General features: G+C 39.8%; 1 protein-coding gene across 1 annotated transcript; it reads left to right on the top strand.

Moving 5' to 3' along the window:
- The first annotated feature begins 7,244 nt into the window (after positions 1 to 7,244).
- Positions 7,245 to 8,189, top strand: LOC122697406 (putative olfactory receptor 2B8). Its single transcript, XM_043908228.1, has one exon. It carries the CDS (start codon positions 7,245 to 7,247, stop codon positions 8,187 to 8,189), a length of 945 nt encoding a protein of 314 aa, XP_043764163.1.
- Positions 8,190 to 13,977: the final 5,788 nt, after the last annotated feature.

Here is a 13,977-nt window from a genome sequence, read left to right as displayed (position 1 = left end):
CCTGTAGAGGGCTTGTCCGGGACCTCGTTTTCTTCTTCCTCCTCAGAATGATCTTGGTTTCCCGTGGGCCGGTGGGGTCCTTCTGGGTGGTCCACTCAGCGTCCTCTGGGTCAGCGTGGTATGCCTTCTTTGCTCGGGAGAGGCCGGTATAGCTTGGGCGGTTCGGTTGGAGCCGGATCCTGGAAGTGTTGGCCAGAGGCTTCTGTCACCAGGATCGGAGCCTGCCCAAACAGCGGCTCTACAATCTCCGGGAAAGCTGGCGGAGGAGCAGTGGCTGTTGCAGAAACTTCACCTGGCCCTGGGTCGGGCATTTAGGCGGCCTCCGGTCCTGGTGAAGCACTGGGAAGCAGGCGTGTCATTATCCAGCATAGGGGAGGGGTCAGGTCATCCCCGTCCAAATCCTGTAGAATTTCCTTTTTTATCATCAGTCAATTTTTGTGCCATTAATATTTTTCCCTTTCCCTTCTGGATACAGAACCTTGTTCAAGTAGGAGAGTCTCAAGCTAACCCTAGCCATGAGTCAATAGATGGATACTGATCCAGGTGTCCTGGCTCTCCTGTGACTACTGTGTAGATTGCTTCCACTATTTTTAAGTTCACGGTGTTCTCTGGTGGCCATCCTGCTCCCATAGGGGGCCATTCGACCTCACAGAGTATGTGGAGGCAGTTAGGCTTCATCTCCACCCCACAATCTCCTCCTAATCCCTTCTTTAAATTTTTAATCATGCATTCCAATACAGTTGCCTTAGATTCACTTCCCCCCCATCTTGCTTACCTTCTCAGACCTTCTTCTACTTTTCCTTTTTGTTCTGTCTACGAAGTTCTCAGTACCCTATGTACTTCTGATATTTCCACTCAGTGACACTTAAATTGCCATTCTGCCTCCTTCTTAATTGGGGTGAGAAGAGCCTTACCTGCTAGATCCCAGAGGGAGAAGGGGGATCGGTGTGTCTTCACCTGCCGGTCAGCACAGCTGAACCAGAACACCACATGGTCCGAGACTGTTTCTGCCTTAAAGTCCGCTCTGCCTTGGTGGGCTGAGCGCTCAGTTCCCCTGCTGCCGTCCACTACCTGCTAACGTGAAAGGTCCGGGCGTTGAGAAGCAGAATCCTTCCAGAGGGGCGAAGCGCCTTCCCCCCTCTAGGAGATTCAAGATACAAAGCCTCAGGGTGGCCTCAAATGTGACTGTCTCCTCAAAGTGAGGAGTTTCCCGGCCAGTGCACCAAATGTTATAGCCATGCTTTCCGGGAAACAAACTCACGCAGAAGGACAGTGCAGATAGTGGAGTGCAGTTTATTACACCGGCGGGCCCAAGGCAGAGTCTCCTCTTAGCCAAGGGCCAATAATTTTTAAGATATTTCAAATTATACGGCATTCACCGATATTTTTGACATTCAGACTGTCTTATCCAGTTTCTCAATGAATCCTGAAGTCTCGGCAAAATTTCTGCAGCCTCAGTGCTATGACTGAGTTACTATGGCTTTGACACATTGACAAAATATTCCTTGTCACTGTCAACCTAGCATTTGGGAGATTCCATGTATATTTCAGATATTTTTGTACCTCTTTGAAAAAAAATGAACATTTAAAAAACATAGATAGTGACAGTAGATTTTGAGAAATATTGTGTAATTTCACAGAAAATAAGGACCTAGAGGAAAAAATGGAAGCATACAGTCTAAAGTTTTACATTCAGACATGTACTATTATCCTGTTTTATGCATTATCCTAAATGCATGTTTTACTAGGGCTAAATATGCTGTATTTAAATTATTTTCATGTGTACATACTGTTATAATGAATGTACTAAAATAGAATGAAATGTCTACGAATAAAGTGTTGGCTTCTAAAATAAATAATTAAGTTTAGTTCTTATATTTGTTGAATTTCTGTAGGAATTTCTGTTCATTTTGCCAACTGACATACATGCTAACCAATTGAGCTTTTTCTTTCAAGAACAATCGCAACTGAAAATAATCTAATTTGCTGATTCCTAAAGTAACAGAAACTCAGTTCCACTATACTTACTTTTATTTACCTTATCTGTGGAACCAAAGCTCTTTTCCTAGCTAATATCCAAGTTTTAACACAGCACTGGGGGTTAGAACTTGAATATATAAAATCAGAAAGCAGATTTTGTGGAGTGAGTACAATCAAGCACCAGATTATCCTGAAATTTTTCTTAAGCCATAAAATGTTTTCTCATGATGACTTCACATATCTTCATGTGGCAATGGGGATGTATATTCTATCTGAAGCCCAACCTGAACTAGAAAGTAGCCCCTGCTCACCACAACTAGAGAAAGCCTGTGCACAGCAACAAAGAACCAGCACAGACAAAATTAAATAATTTTTTTAAAAGACTAGCCAAAAAAAAAAAAATTGTAATCAATAATACTAGATTTGAAATTTGAAAGTTAAGTGGAAACAATAGGTTCACTCCTAGTCAATTTGGAAGGAAAAGATGGACTATGTTGATGTCCCCTCTCCAGAGACTTCCTCTTTCCTTGTACCCTAGAGACAGTCAAACTCTGGATACTTGAACTGAAGCTAATGAGTTACATGGGGCAGGACTCTCTTGGGGCCACTAAAAATAAATACATCTTCAAGTATCTCAGTCTCTTAAAGCACATACTTTGACTCTGGTGCTTATAAAAGTATCCTTCAGATATAATATTAGCCCTTTTACTCATAGGCAGTTTCCATAGATTTTACAGATTCCAACATCTGTTTAGTTACAGAATTAACTGTCTACTCTGATCTATACTCCCTCATATACCCTGAAACATGCACTGCACTTATAGATTCTGCCTGGGAAAACTCTGGGGATGACAAAAGTTATGGTAAACGTAATTTTTAAAAGAACCAGTTCTACCTTTAATAGAGCCTGAGTGAGTTACAATTTTCATTTTCCTTACCTTTGATAATGAATCACTTTCAAGTGTGGCATATTTTAAAACATATTTAAATGCATGGCTCTGTATTTATCCTAAGGACTCTGTCCTATCTACTTCACCTCAAATACCTTTCCTCAATTCCAAGACCACACTCACTTGATAACCACTGAATTACTAGCTTTCATGGGGGACAAGTAGTTATGTGATTCATCTGTCTGATATTAACAATTTCATCAACATGCCAAACTTCTAATTTTATACAACTATGGTGATTCTTCAAGACCATCTTGTTTCTTCTTGAAGTAGTTTTAAATCTTTCGTCTTGTTATTTTCTCTTAAAGAAGACACCATATTCTTAGTCCAACACCCATTCAAATGTCTCTAAGGCCACAGGACATAGTTTCTTTGATCCAAAAATGTGGTGGTCATACCTGCAGACATAGGGTCTATGCGTCAGTTTGCTATTTACTTAAAGTAAGTTCTGTGCTGGAAGAGGAATCTGAACTCCAGACTTGGAGACTAGTGGTATGGATGAAAGGAGAAATGAAAAGATGTAAGTATTTTCTCTACCAATTCAAACAAAATATTAGATCTTATTATCATGCAATCTGTAATTATATTTTAGATCTGTAAAGTGTAACAAAAGTGTGTATAGGAAAATAACCTTAATTGGACATTCATACCAAGTAAAGGGAGTCAGTTTTTCCCTATTATTGCAGAATTCTGCTATCTACACAGCACTTTCAGTTCAGTTCAGTTACTCAGTCGTGTCCAACTCTTTGTGAACCCATGAATCGCAGCACACCAGGCTTGCCGGTCCATCACCAACTCCCGAAGTCCACCCAAACCCATGTCCATCGAGTTGGTGATGCCATCCAACCATCTCATCCGCTGTTGTCCCCTTCTCCTCCTGCCTTCAGTCTTTCCTAGCATCAGGGTCTTTTCAAATGAGTCAGCTCTTCTTATCAGGGAGCCAAACTATTGGACCTTCAGCTTCATCATCAGTCCTTCCAATGAACACCCAAGACTCATCTCCTTTAGGATGGACTGGTTGGATCTCCTTGCAGTCCAAGGGACTCTCAAGAATCTTCTCCAACACCACAGTTCAAAAGCATCAATTCTTTGGCACCCAGCTTTGTTTATAGTCCAACTCTCATATCCATACATGACCACTGAAAAGACCATAGCCTTGACTATACAGACCTTTGTTGGCAAAGTAATGTCTCTGCTTTTAAATGTGCTATCTAGGTTGGTCATAACTTTCCTTCCAAGGATTAAGTGTCTTAATTTCATTGCTGCAATCACCATCTGCAGTGATTTTGGAGCCCAAAAAAATAAAGTCAGCCACTGTTGCCACTGTTTCTCCATCTATTTGCCACGAAGTGATGGAACCAGAAGCCATGATCTTAGTTTTCTGAATATTGAGCTTTAAGCCAACTTTTTCACTCTCCTCTTTCACTTTCATCAAGAGGCTCTTTAGTTCTTCTTCACTTTCTGCCATAAGGGTGGTGTCATCTGCATATCTGAGGTTATTGATATTTCTCCCAGCAATCTTGATTTCAGCTTGTGCTTCCTCCAGCCCAGCATTTCTCATGATGTACTCTGCATATAAGTTAAATAAGCAGGGTGACAATATACAGCCTTGACGTACTCCTTTCCCGATTTGGAACCAGTCTGTTGTTCCACATCCAGTTCTAACTGTCGCTTCCTGACCTGCATAAAGGTTTCTCAAGAGGCAGGTCAGGTGGTCTGGTATTCCCATCTCTTTCAGAATTTTCCACAGTTTATTGTGATCCACCTAGTCAAAGGCTTTGGCATAGTCAATAAAGCAGAAATAGATGTTTTTCTGGAACTCTCTTGCTTTTTCAATGATCCAGCAGATGTTGGCAATTTGTTCTCTGGTTCCTCTGCCTTTTCTAAAACCAGCTTAAACGTCTAGAAGTTCACAGTTCACATATTGCTGAAGCCTGGCTTGGAGAATTTTAAGCATTACTTTACTAGCGTGTGAGATGAGTGCAATTGTGCAGTAGTTCGAGCATTCTTTGGCATTGCCTTTCTTTGGGATTGGAATGAAAACTGACCTTTTCCAGTCCTGTGGCCACTGCTGAGTTTTCCAAATTTGCTGATATATTGAGTGCACCACTTTCACAGCATCATCTTTCAGAATTTGAAATAGCTCAACTGGTATTCCATCACATCCACTAGCTTTGTTCGTAATGATGCTTCCTAAGGCCCACTTGACTTCACATTCCAGGATGTCTGGCTCTAGGTGAGTGATCACACCATCATGATTATCTGGGTCATGAAAATCTTTTTTGTACAGTTCTTCTGTATATTCTTGCCACCTCTTCTTAATATCTTCTGCTTCTGTTAGGTCCATAAAATTTCTGTCCTTTATTGTACCCATCTTTGCATGAAATGTTCCCTTTGTATCTCTAGTTTTTTTGAAGAGATCTCTAGTCTTTCCCATTCTATTGTTTTCCTCTATTTCTTTGCATTGATTGCTCAGGAAGGCTTTCTTATCTCTCCTTGCTATTCTTTGGAACTCTGCATTCAAATGGGAATATCTTTCCTTTTCTCCTTTGCCTTTTGCTTCTCTTCTATACACAGCTATTTGTAAGGCCTCCTCAGACAGCCTTTTTGCCTTTTTGCATTTCTTTTTCTTGGGATGGTCTTGATCCCTGCCTCTCGTACAATGTCATAAACCTCTGTTCATAGTTCTTCAGGCACTCTGTCTATCAAATCTAATCCCTTGAATCTATTTGTCACTTCCACTGTATAATCATAAGGGATTTTATTTAGGTCATACCTGAGTGGTCTAGTGGTTTTCCCTACTTTCTTCAATTGAAGTCTGAATTTGGCAATAAGGAGTTCATGATCTGAGCCACAGTCAACTCCCAGTCTTGTTTTTGCTGACTGTATAGAGCTTCTCCATCTTTGGCTGCAAAGAAAATAATCAATCTAATTTCGGTATTGACCATCTGGTGATGTCCATGTGTAGAGTCTTCTCTTGTGTTGTTGGAAGAGGGTGTTTGCTATGACCAGTGCATTTTCTTGGCAAAACTATTAGCTTTTGCCCTGCTTCATTCTATACTCCAAGGCCAAATTTGCCTGTTACTCCAGGTATCTCTTGACTCCCTACTTTTGCATTCCAGTCCCCTATAATGAAAAGGACATCTTTTGGGGATTTTACTTCTAGAAGGTCTTGTAGGTCTTCATAGAACCATCCAACTTCAGCTTCTTCAGCATTATTGGTTGGGGCATAAACTTGGATTACTGTGATATTGAATGGTTTGCTTTGGAAATGAACAAAGATCTTTCTGTCATTTTTGAGACTGCATCCAAGTACTGCATTTCAGACTCTTTTGTTGACTATGATGGCTACTCCATTTCTTCTAAGGGATTCTTGCCCACAGTAGTAGATATAACGGTCATCTGAGTTAAATTCACCCATTCCATTTTACACCCATTCCATTTTACACCCATTCCAGTCCATTTTACAATTTCAAAAGACTTATAAAGTGAAAGAAAATTAAAACCTAGTGATGGTTTCCTGAGTTTTCACTGCAGGTGGTTACAGTGATGGTTACTCAGACTGAGTGCCTCTGGAACTTGCAGTTTGGATACAATAAAATCTTAAATCACTTCCAATAAAACTTCTCCAATCAAAGACATGATTACAGACTCAACACCAAAGGCTCCATTATTCCACACATTAAAATGTATTGTTTCTAACTGAATAAAATTGTTAATAGTAAATTCTATTATCTGTGCATCTTCAGAAAAAAATTGTTTTTCTCTATATAAAACATAAGCAGGAAAGCCAGTCTTTAATTATATTCAACCCTCCAGGGGGGAAAAAAAGCTAGTACTGGGGCAGTACATATTTGTGTCTTATTTAGAGCATATAGATTTAATTTTTGAGAAACTTTTGAGTTATCTTTGTAGTTCATACAGTCATAAAGACAGACAGTATCCCCAGCAGTTAAGAACTTATATTGTAGAATCTGTTGGAATCCTGCCTCAGTGGTTTATTACGTACATCACTCTGATAAAATCACTGCACCTCTTTAATCCTCAATTCCTTCATATGTTTAGCAGAAATCATGGTAATGCCGAGCTCATAGAGTTGTTGTGACAAATTACCTAGAAAGTGTTTAGTCAGTGCCTGAAACATAGAAGATACTGTATATAGTAGCTCTCTAGTGCTCCTGTTTTTGTCAACAAAAGGGTAACTGTGAAAATGCCTCAAGCTTCTAATCAAAGTCTACTTACCCATTCTAGGAGAAAAGAAGCGGATTGAACATAAAAGTATGGAGTCCTCTTAACTCCAACAAGCAGAGTACAATGGAAAGAGCTAACGACAGCGCCTTCTCTGGATTCATTCTCCTGGGCTTCTCCAACCAGCCCCAGCTGGAAACGGCTCTCTTTGTGGTCATCCTGATCATCTACTTCTTGAGCTGTTTAGGCAATGGCATCATTATACTTTTGTCAACGATGGATCCTCACCTCCACACCCCTATGTACTTCTTCCTCTCCAACCTCTCTTTCATGGATCTTTGTCTGACGACTTGCACTGTCCCTCAGACCCTGGCCAACTTTAAGGGGAAAGACAAGACCATCACCTATGGTGGCTGTGTGACCCAGCTCTTCATTGCCTTGGGACTTGGGGGAGTAGAGTGTGTCCTCCTGTCTGTCATGGCCTATGACCGCTATGTAGCTGTGTGCCGTCCCCTCCACTACATGGTGATCGTGCATCCCCAGCTTTGCTTGCAGCTGGTTGTAACTGCTTGGCTTACAGGCTTTGGCAATTCTGTAATCCAGACAGCACTGACCATGACTCTTCCCCTCTGTGGTAAAAACCAAGTGGACCATTTCTTCTGTGAAGTTCCAGTGATGCTGAAACTGGCCTGCACCAACACCTCCATCAATGAGGCTGAACTCTTTGCTATCAGTGTATTCTTCTTGGTCGTCCCCCTGTCACTCATCTTAGTATCCTACAGTCACATTACCCGTGCAGTCCTGAAGATGAAGTCGGCCCAAGGGAGACAGAAGGCTTTTGGAACCTGTGGTTCTCACCTAATGGTAGTGATTATTTTCTTTGGGACGCTCATCTCCATGTACCTTCAACCTCCTTCCAGCTATTCACAGGATGTGAACAAAAGCATTGCACTGTTCTATACTCTGGTGACTCCCCTGCTTAATCCCCTGATTTACACGTTGAGAAACAAGGAAGTCAAAGGGGCACTAAGGAGACAAATGAGGAGAATCCTAGGCTTGAGACAGAGTTAATGCAGTGCTTGCAGGCCCAGGAAGGGCAGATAAAAGGGCAGATACTGAAGGGAATTTATAAAACAATTTAAAAACAGAAATAATTTTCTGGTAAGATCAACGTGCCTTTGTGCAAATATGTTCTTCTTCAATATTTCTTATTTAATAATTGTAAGTTGGATGGTTTTTCATGTATTATTCTCTTAATGAAATAATAGAACAAGGATTTTTTTTCTTTATTTAAGTGAAAATAGATTACTGAATTGTTGAGTTCTGTACTATTCTTACCTCTACTTGTACTGAATATGAGTGATTTCTGATTACATTTTTTGTAATAGAGAAGATATGATTTTTTTTATATCAACCCCTTGGAGTTTTCTTTCAAACCATGACAGCTAGCGTCACTGATAACCATATCATCTTGGCACAAAAGTTCCATACTCTATAATCATCTAGATGCTTACATTTTTCCATTTCAGCAAATAAATGCTGAAAATTTATCATTTCATTCAACGTAGCCTTTTGTGAATTTCATTTCCCAATAAGGCACATTAGGTTACAGCTGAACACAGTTCCTACTGCAAGGACAGTCACTCCTGCTTAGCCACAGACTCATCCAAACATGGATCCATTTGATCTCTCATTCTCCATAAAGGATTTGAGCATCCAGCTTTTCTGGTATAGGAGTGGGTGGGAAGAAGTGCCTGAAACAACCCCTGGCCAATACTGAGGAACAGTTGTACTTGGAAAGGTCAAACTAATTTTAGCATCCATATTTATGAAGCCACTAGAGAGTTGTGGAAGTGATGAGGGTGATGTAGACATGAATAACAGAAAGCACTGAACACTTCTGAGGTGAGCTGAAGGGAAACTGCTTTTTTTTTTCCTCATGGAGTATTTGATGAGCTTGAGTGTGAGATTAGAATTGAGCATGGCCCATAGAGAGGGACTTTGCCATGAAAACATGAAAAACCAAACACTCATGTAAGTCTAGAGTGACAATCTGAAAACTTAAAGAGACTTAACTATGTGGCCAGATGTTTCCAGTGGACTCCCTGGGAAGCCAGAAAGCCAGACCAAAGTTTCAAAAATACAGAATGATCTATCCTGCAACTCCATTGTGCTTAGGAAACAAAAACTCTCTAGGGTAGGGGTCCTTTCTCTAACACACAGTTCTCTTTATTAAGGCAGTTGCCAAATTTTGAAGCTTCATGAAGCAAGGGCTAAAAAGCTAAGCTAGATATCTTTGAGGGGCAGAACTTAAGCTCCAAGAGTCTTTCAGGGCTGAGAAAATAAGACTCCTGAGACTTTCTGTCAAAACCCAGGAGAAGATTGTATCTCTTGTATCTCTAGAACAGAACAAGATAAAGGCTGAATAGAACAAGGACCAACTGTACAGCAGAGGAAACTATAGTCAACATTTTGTAGCTATTTTTGTACCCAATAAAGGTTAAGAATCTGAAAAATGATATATACACACAAACATATTGTGGTCATCATTTCATGATGTATGTAACTCAGATCACTATTCTATATCTTCAGTTCAGTTCAGTTCAGTTCAATTGCTCAGTCATGTCCAACTCTTTGCGACCCCATGAACCGTAGCACATCAGGCCTCCCTGTCCATCACCAGCTTCCAGAGTCCACCCAAACCCATGTCCATTGAGTCAGTGATGCCATTCAACCAACTCATCCTCTGTCGTCCCCTTCTCCTCCTGCCCTCAACCTTTGGAAGGAAAGTTATGACCAACCTAGAAAACATATTAAAAAGCAGAGACATTACTTTGCTAACAAAGGTCCTTCTATTCAAGGCTATCATTTTTCCAGTGGTCATGTATGGATGTGAGAGTTGGACTATAAAGACAGCTGAGCGCAGAAGAATTGATACTTTTGAACTGTGGTGTTGGAGAAGACTCTTGAGAGTCCTTTGGGCTGCAAGGAGATCAAACCAGTCCATCCTAAAGGAAATCAGTCCTGGGTGTTCATTGGAAGGACTAATGTTGAAGCTGAAACTCCAATACTTTGGCCACCTGATGTGAAGAGCTGACTCATTTGAAAAGACCCTGATGCTGGGAAAGATTGAAGGCAGGAGGAGAAGGGGATGACAGTGGATGAGATGGTTGGATGGCATCACAAACTTATGCAACACTGTATATAAGACATGAAGTCATAAAACCTCTAGAAGAAAATTTATTCCTGAACGAGGCTGGAAGAAAACAAACTAATAGCTATCTTTAAAAAGATAAAGGATAACAACTGTTGGTGAAGTTGGAAAAGGAACACCCATGTACTGTTGATGGGAATGTAAGTTGGTAAGCCACTATGAAAAATAATATGAAGATACCAAAAAAACTAAAGATAGAACTTCCGTATTATCCAGCAATCCAAATTCTAGGTACACCAAATAAAATGAAATCACTATCTTCACTCCCATGTTCAATGCCCCATTTTTCACAATAGATAAGATACGGAAAAAACATAGGTGACCAAAGAGGTGAAAGACTAAAGAAAAAGTTCTGTGCATATCCAAAGGAATATTATTCATCAACGAGAAAGAATGAAATACTGCCCTTTGCAATAACATGGATGGACCTTGACAGCATTATGCTCAGTGAAATAAGAGAAAGACAAATACTATATAATCTTACATACATGTGGCATCAGAAAAACTGAACTTGTTACAAACAGAGGGATGAATGGGGGTTACCAGGGCCAAAGAGGTAGAAGAAATGGGGCGATATTGGCAAATAGGTCCAAACTTCCAGTTAAAAATTACTAATTTCTGAGGAGTCAAAAAAATAAGCTTTTTCAAATTTTTTAAGGGGAATAAATATTTGACAAGATAAAGATCTTAGCTAACACTATGTAGTAATCACTTTACAATATATAGGTATATCAAATCATGTTTTGTACTCTTTAAACTTGCTCAATTTATATCTCATTAGATATAGAGGAAAATAAATGAAAATAAGAGTTATTATTCATTTCTTTCATCCTACTTATTTTTCCTCTCCAAAGTCAGATTTTCACTATTGTTTAAGACAACGATTTCTACATAGTTAATGAAGGAAAATACTCTAGCTTTATCCTATGTACAAAGACTGCCTTCTCTTTGTGATCCAAATTTCAATCCAGAGCCTGAAAGAATGGCACTTCTAAAAGTTTAACAGTTTGTGTATTCATCATAATAGCAAAAGGAGCATGATCTCTTCTCTGAAGCTCCTTAGTGCAGCAAATGCTATCAGTTTTCTTTTCAACATGACTTGCAGAAAAAAAAAATTACCACATTGACTTGCATATATTTGTACTTATTTCAGAGAACACTGAAATTACACCATGTATAAACCTGTATCTTCTAAGTGATATAAGCTAAAGAAAACATTCCTTTTATTGTTCATCCTCAGGAAAGAGTTAAGAGATCGATCAAAAAGTGATTGCATACAGAGTGCATGTTTGTGGATGTGTATATCTGGCTATGTGTAATAACATAGTACTATGTGTTATTTAAAGCCAAATATAAACCAAATAGAACATGCTATGGAGGAATATGATGAGAAATATTCATTGGGAAGTACTGGAGGCTTTTTCTAAGATGGGGAGTAAATCCAGAGAGAGGTTGATCTCATAATGAAGACACATTAATGGCTATGGTGCTCACTTTATCTATATTAAACCAAACAGAATTCTCATTGAGTGAATGCGTAAAAAAGAGGCTTCTCAAAGAGAATCTTGGGAGACTATTTAACAATCCTCAAATGCATGATATAAGGACTTAAAAATATTTAGTCAGCAAGACTTGTGAGCGGCTAACACAAAATCAGGACTGGGCTCTTGAGGAAGGTTTTGACAACTAACAGTGACATTCCATTGATCATGAGGATCCCCAATAACCTAATCACTGGAAATTCCTAGGATGCTTCAGTGAGACTAAAGCCACAGGTACAGCAACACCTTCCCTGGAGGCTCAGATGGTAAAATATCTGCTTGCAATGCAAGATACCCAGGTTCAGCCCCCAAGGGAGATCCCTGGGTCAGGAAGATCCCCTGGAGAAGGAAATGGCAACCCACTCCAGAATTCTTGCCTGAGGAATGCCATGGACAGAGGAGCCTCGTGGGCTACAGTTCATCAGGTCACAAAGAGTTGGACACAATGGGGCAACTTTCACGTCTCACAACTGAAGAGTTTCACTCTGAAAAGAGGTTAAAATTAACCTCAGAAATCGTCACCTAATTAGAAGACTTGCAGCTTCTAAAGACATCATGGATTTAATTCACTACAAAATGGTTAAAAGAATCCACCAAACAATGTAAATCAGTAGAATAGATTGTTTAAAAGGAGCATGAATACCCAATCCCTACAGCTGCCTCAGGGACACCGTCCCCTGAACCCTCTGATTCAGGAGACATACAACTTCTCATTTCTGCATTTACACAGAGCATCCCTTCCCAGGAAACCGTGTCCACAAGACATCTCCATACACCATGGTTCCCTCAGTCTGCCAAATCAAGTTTGAACTCTGCTACAATGCTGAAAGGACAGAAGAAACTCTCAATCATAATACAAACAGGCATCACAAAAGATCGCACCTACAGAGGAAAGTGTTGACAGAGAACTATAATCTGTCCTTCCATCCTCAGTGACCCTGATTAGAGCAGAACCCTGGGCAAACAGTTAACACTGAAATCTACTGACTAGGAGATAAATGAGGATATTTCAGCAGTCAATATATGCTGATTACCATTCTAGTAATGTTTTTAGCAGGGTGGATAGGGTCTGTTTCTAGTGTGATAAACCTACAGAATACAGACTACAGTTGTTCCAATGAATAAAAGTCCTAAAGCCAGAACACGACTACAAAGGTGAGGACACATATCAAGTGAGAAACTCTCAAGACTTCCTTTTGCTGACTTAAAAGATACAAGTTAAACAAGTGAGAGTCCCTAATTTATTTTATATATTTCATTTGAAAAACCTAAATTCAGGAAGCAGTGTCTGACTGGTTTGGGGCCTCACAGACATTGTACATGTTGTTGCTCTTGTTTTGGATTATTTTCTAATTGTTAGTCAATCTGGTCCTGCTTAAGAATTGTGTTTCACAGGAGTCTGACTGACACTTCAGGCTTCCAAGGTGACACATTACCTAAACACACTGTGTTCACCTTGTGCTTCTCAGGAGGCAAAAATGATGAAACGCTATGACTTGCTCTTGGGCATACTGACAGTTCTGAACTAAAAATGGGATCAAATAATTTAGCCAAGGCCTGGTACACCCACTGCAGCCATTTCACAGATATTAAGAATTCAAAAGGAGGGAATGCCCTAGCATTCCCGGGTATAGGCTCTATGCTTCTACTGAGGGGCCATGGGTTCAATCCCTGTTCTGGGAATTAAAGAGGGAAAGCTTGGAAAGGTAGATGTCATTTGAAAAATTTATAAAACAGAACTGAACTTTGGCTATGTGATATATTTTAAATGATCTTTTTTTTTATTATTGTAGCCTGGGATCTAGATACCTTTATTATCTGTAATTTATTCTGAAGTAATATGCACATCCACATGATGCTCAAGCATTTGCTTAAAACAAATAAATCTGTTTTGTGGCAGTCCTTAGGAGCAGACGAGTAGATATTCACTCAGGAAAATAGGCTTTGTGACTTCATGTGACTTTGATGGTTTCTGCAGCAAAGAAAGTATCATTGAGGGATTTTTTAAGTGACTATTTGGGCATAACTATCAAGACCTGATTAAGTAATAAGGAGAGGGGGAAATTTCTCACCATTCAGAGTACACAGCACTCCAAACTGGTTT

Source organism: Cervus elaphus, chromosome 7 (genome assembly GCF_910594005.1).
Source record: "Cervus elaphus chromosome 7, mCerEla1.1, whole genome shotgun sequence".
Lineage (NCBI taxonomy): Eukaryota > Metazoa > Chordata > Mammalia > Artiodactyla > Cervidae > Cervus > Cervus elaphus.
Note: the sequence above shows the minus strand (reverse complement) of the source record. Positions and strands in the feature narration are given on the sequence as shown.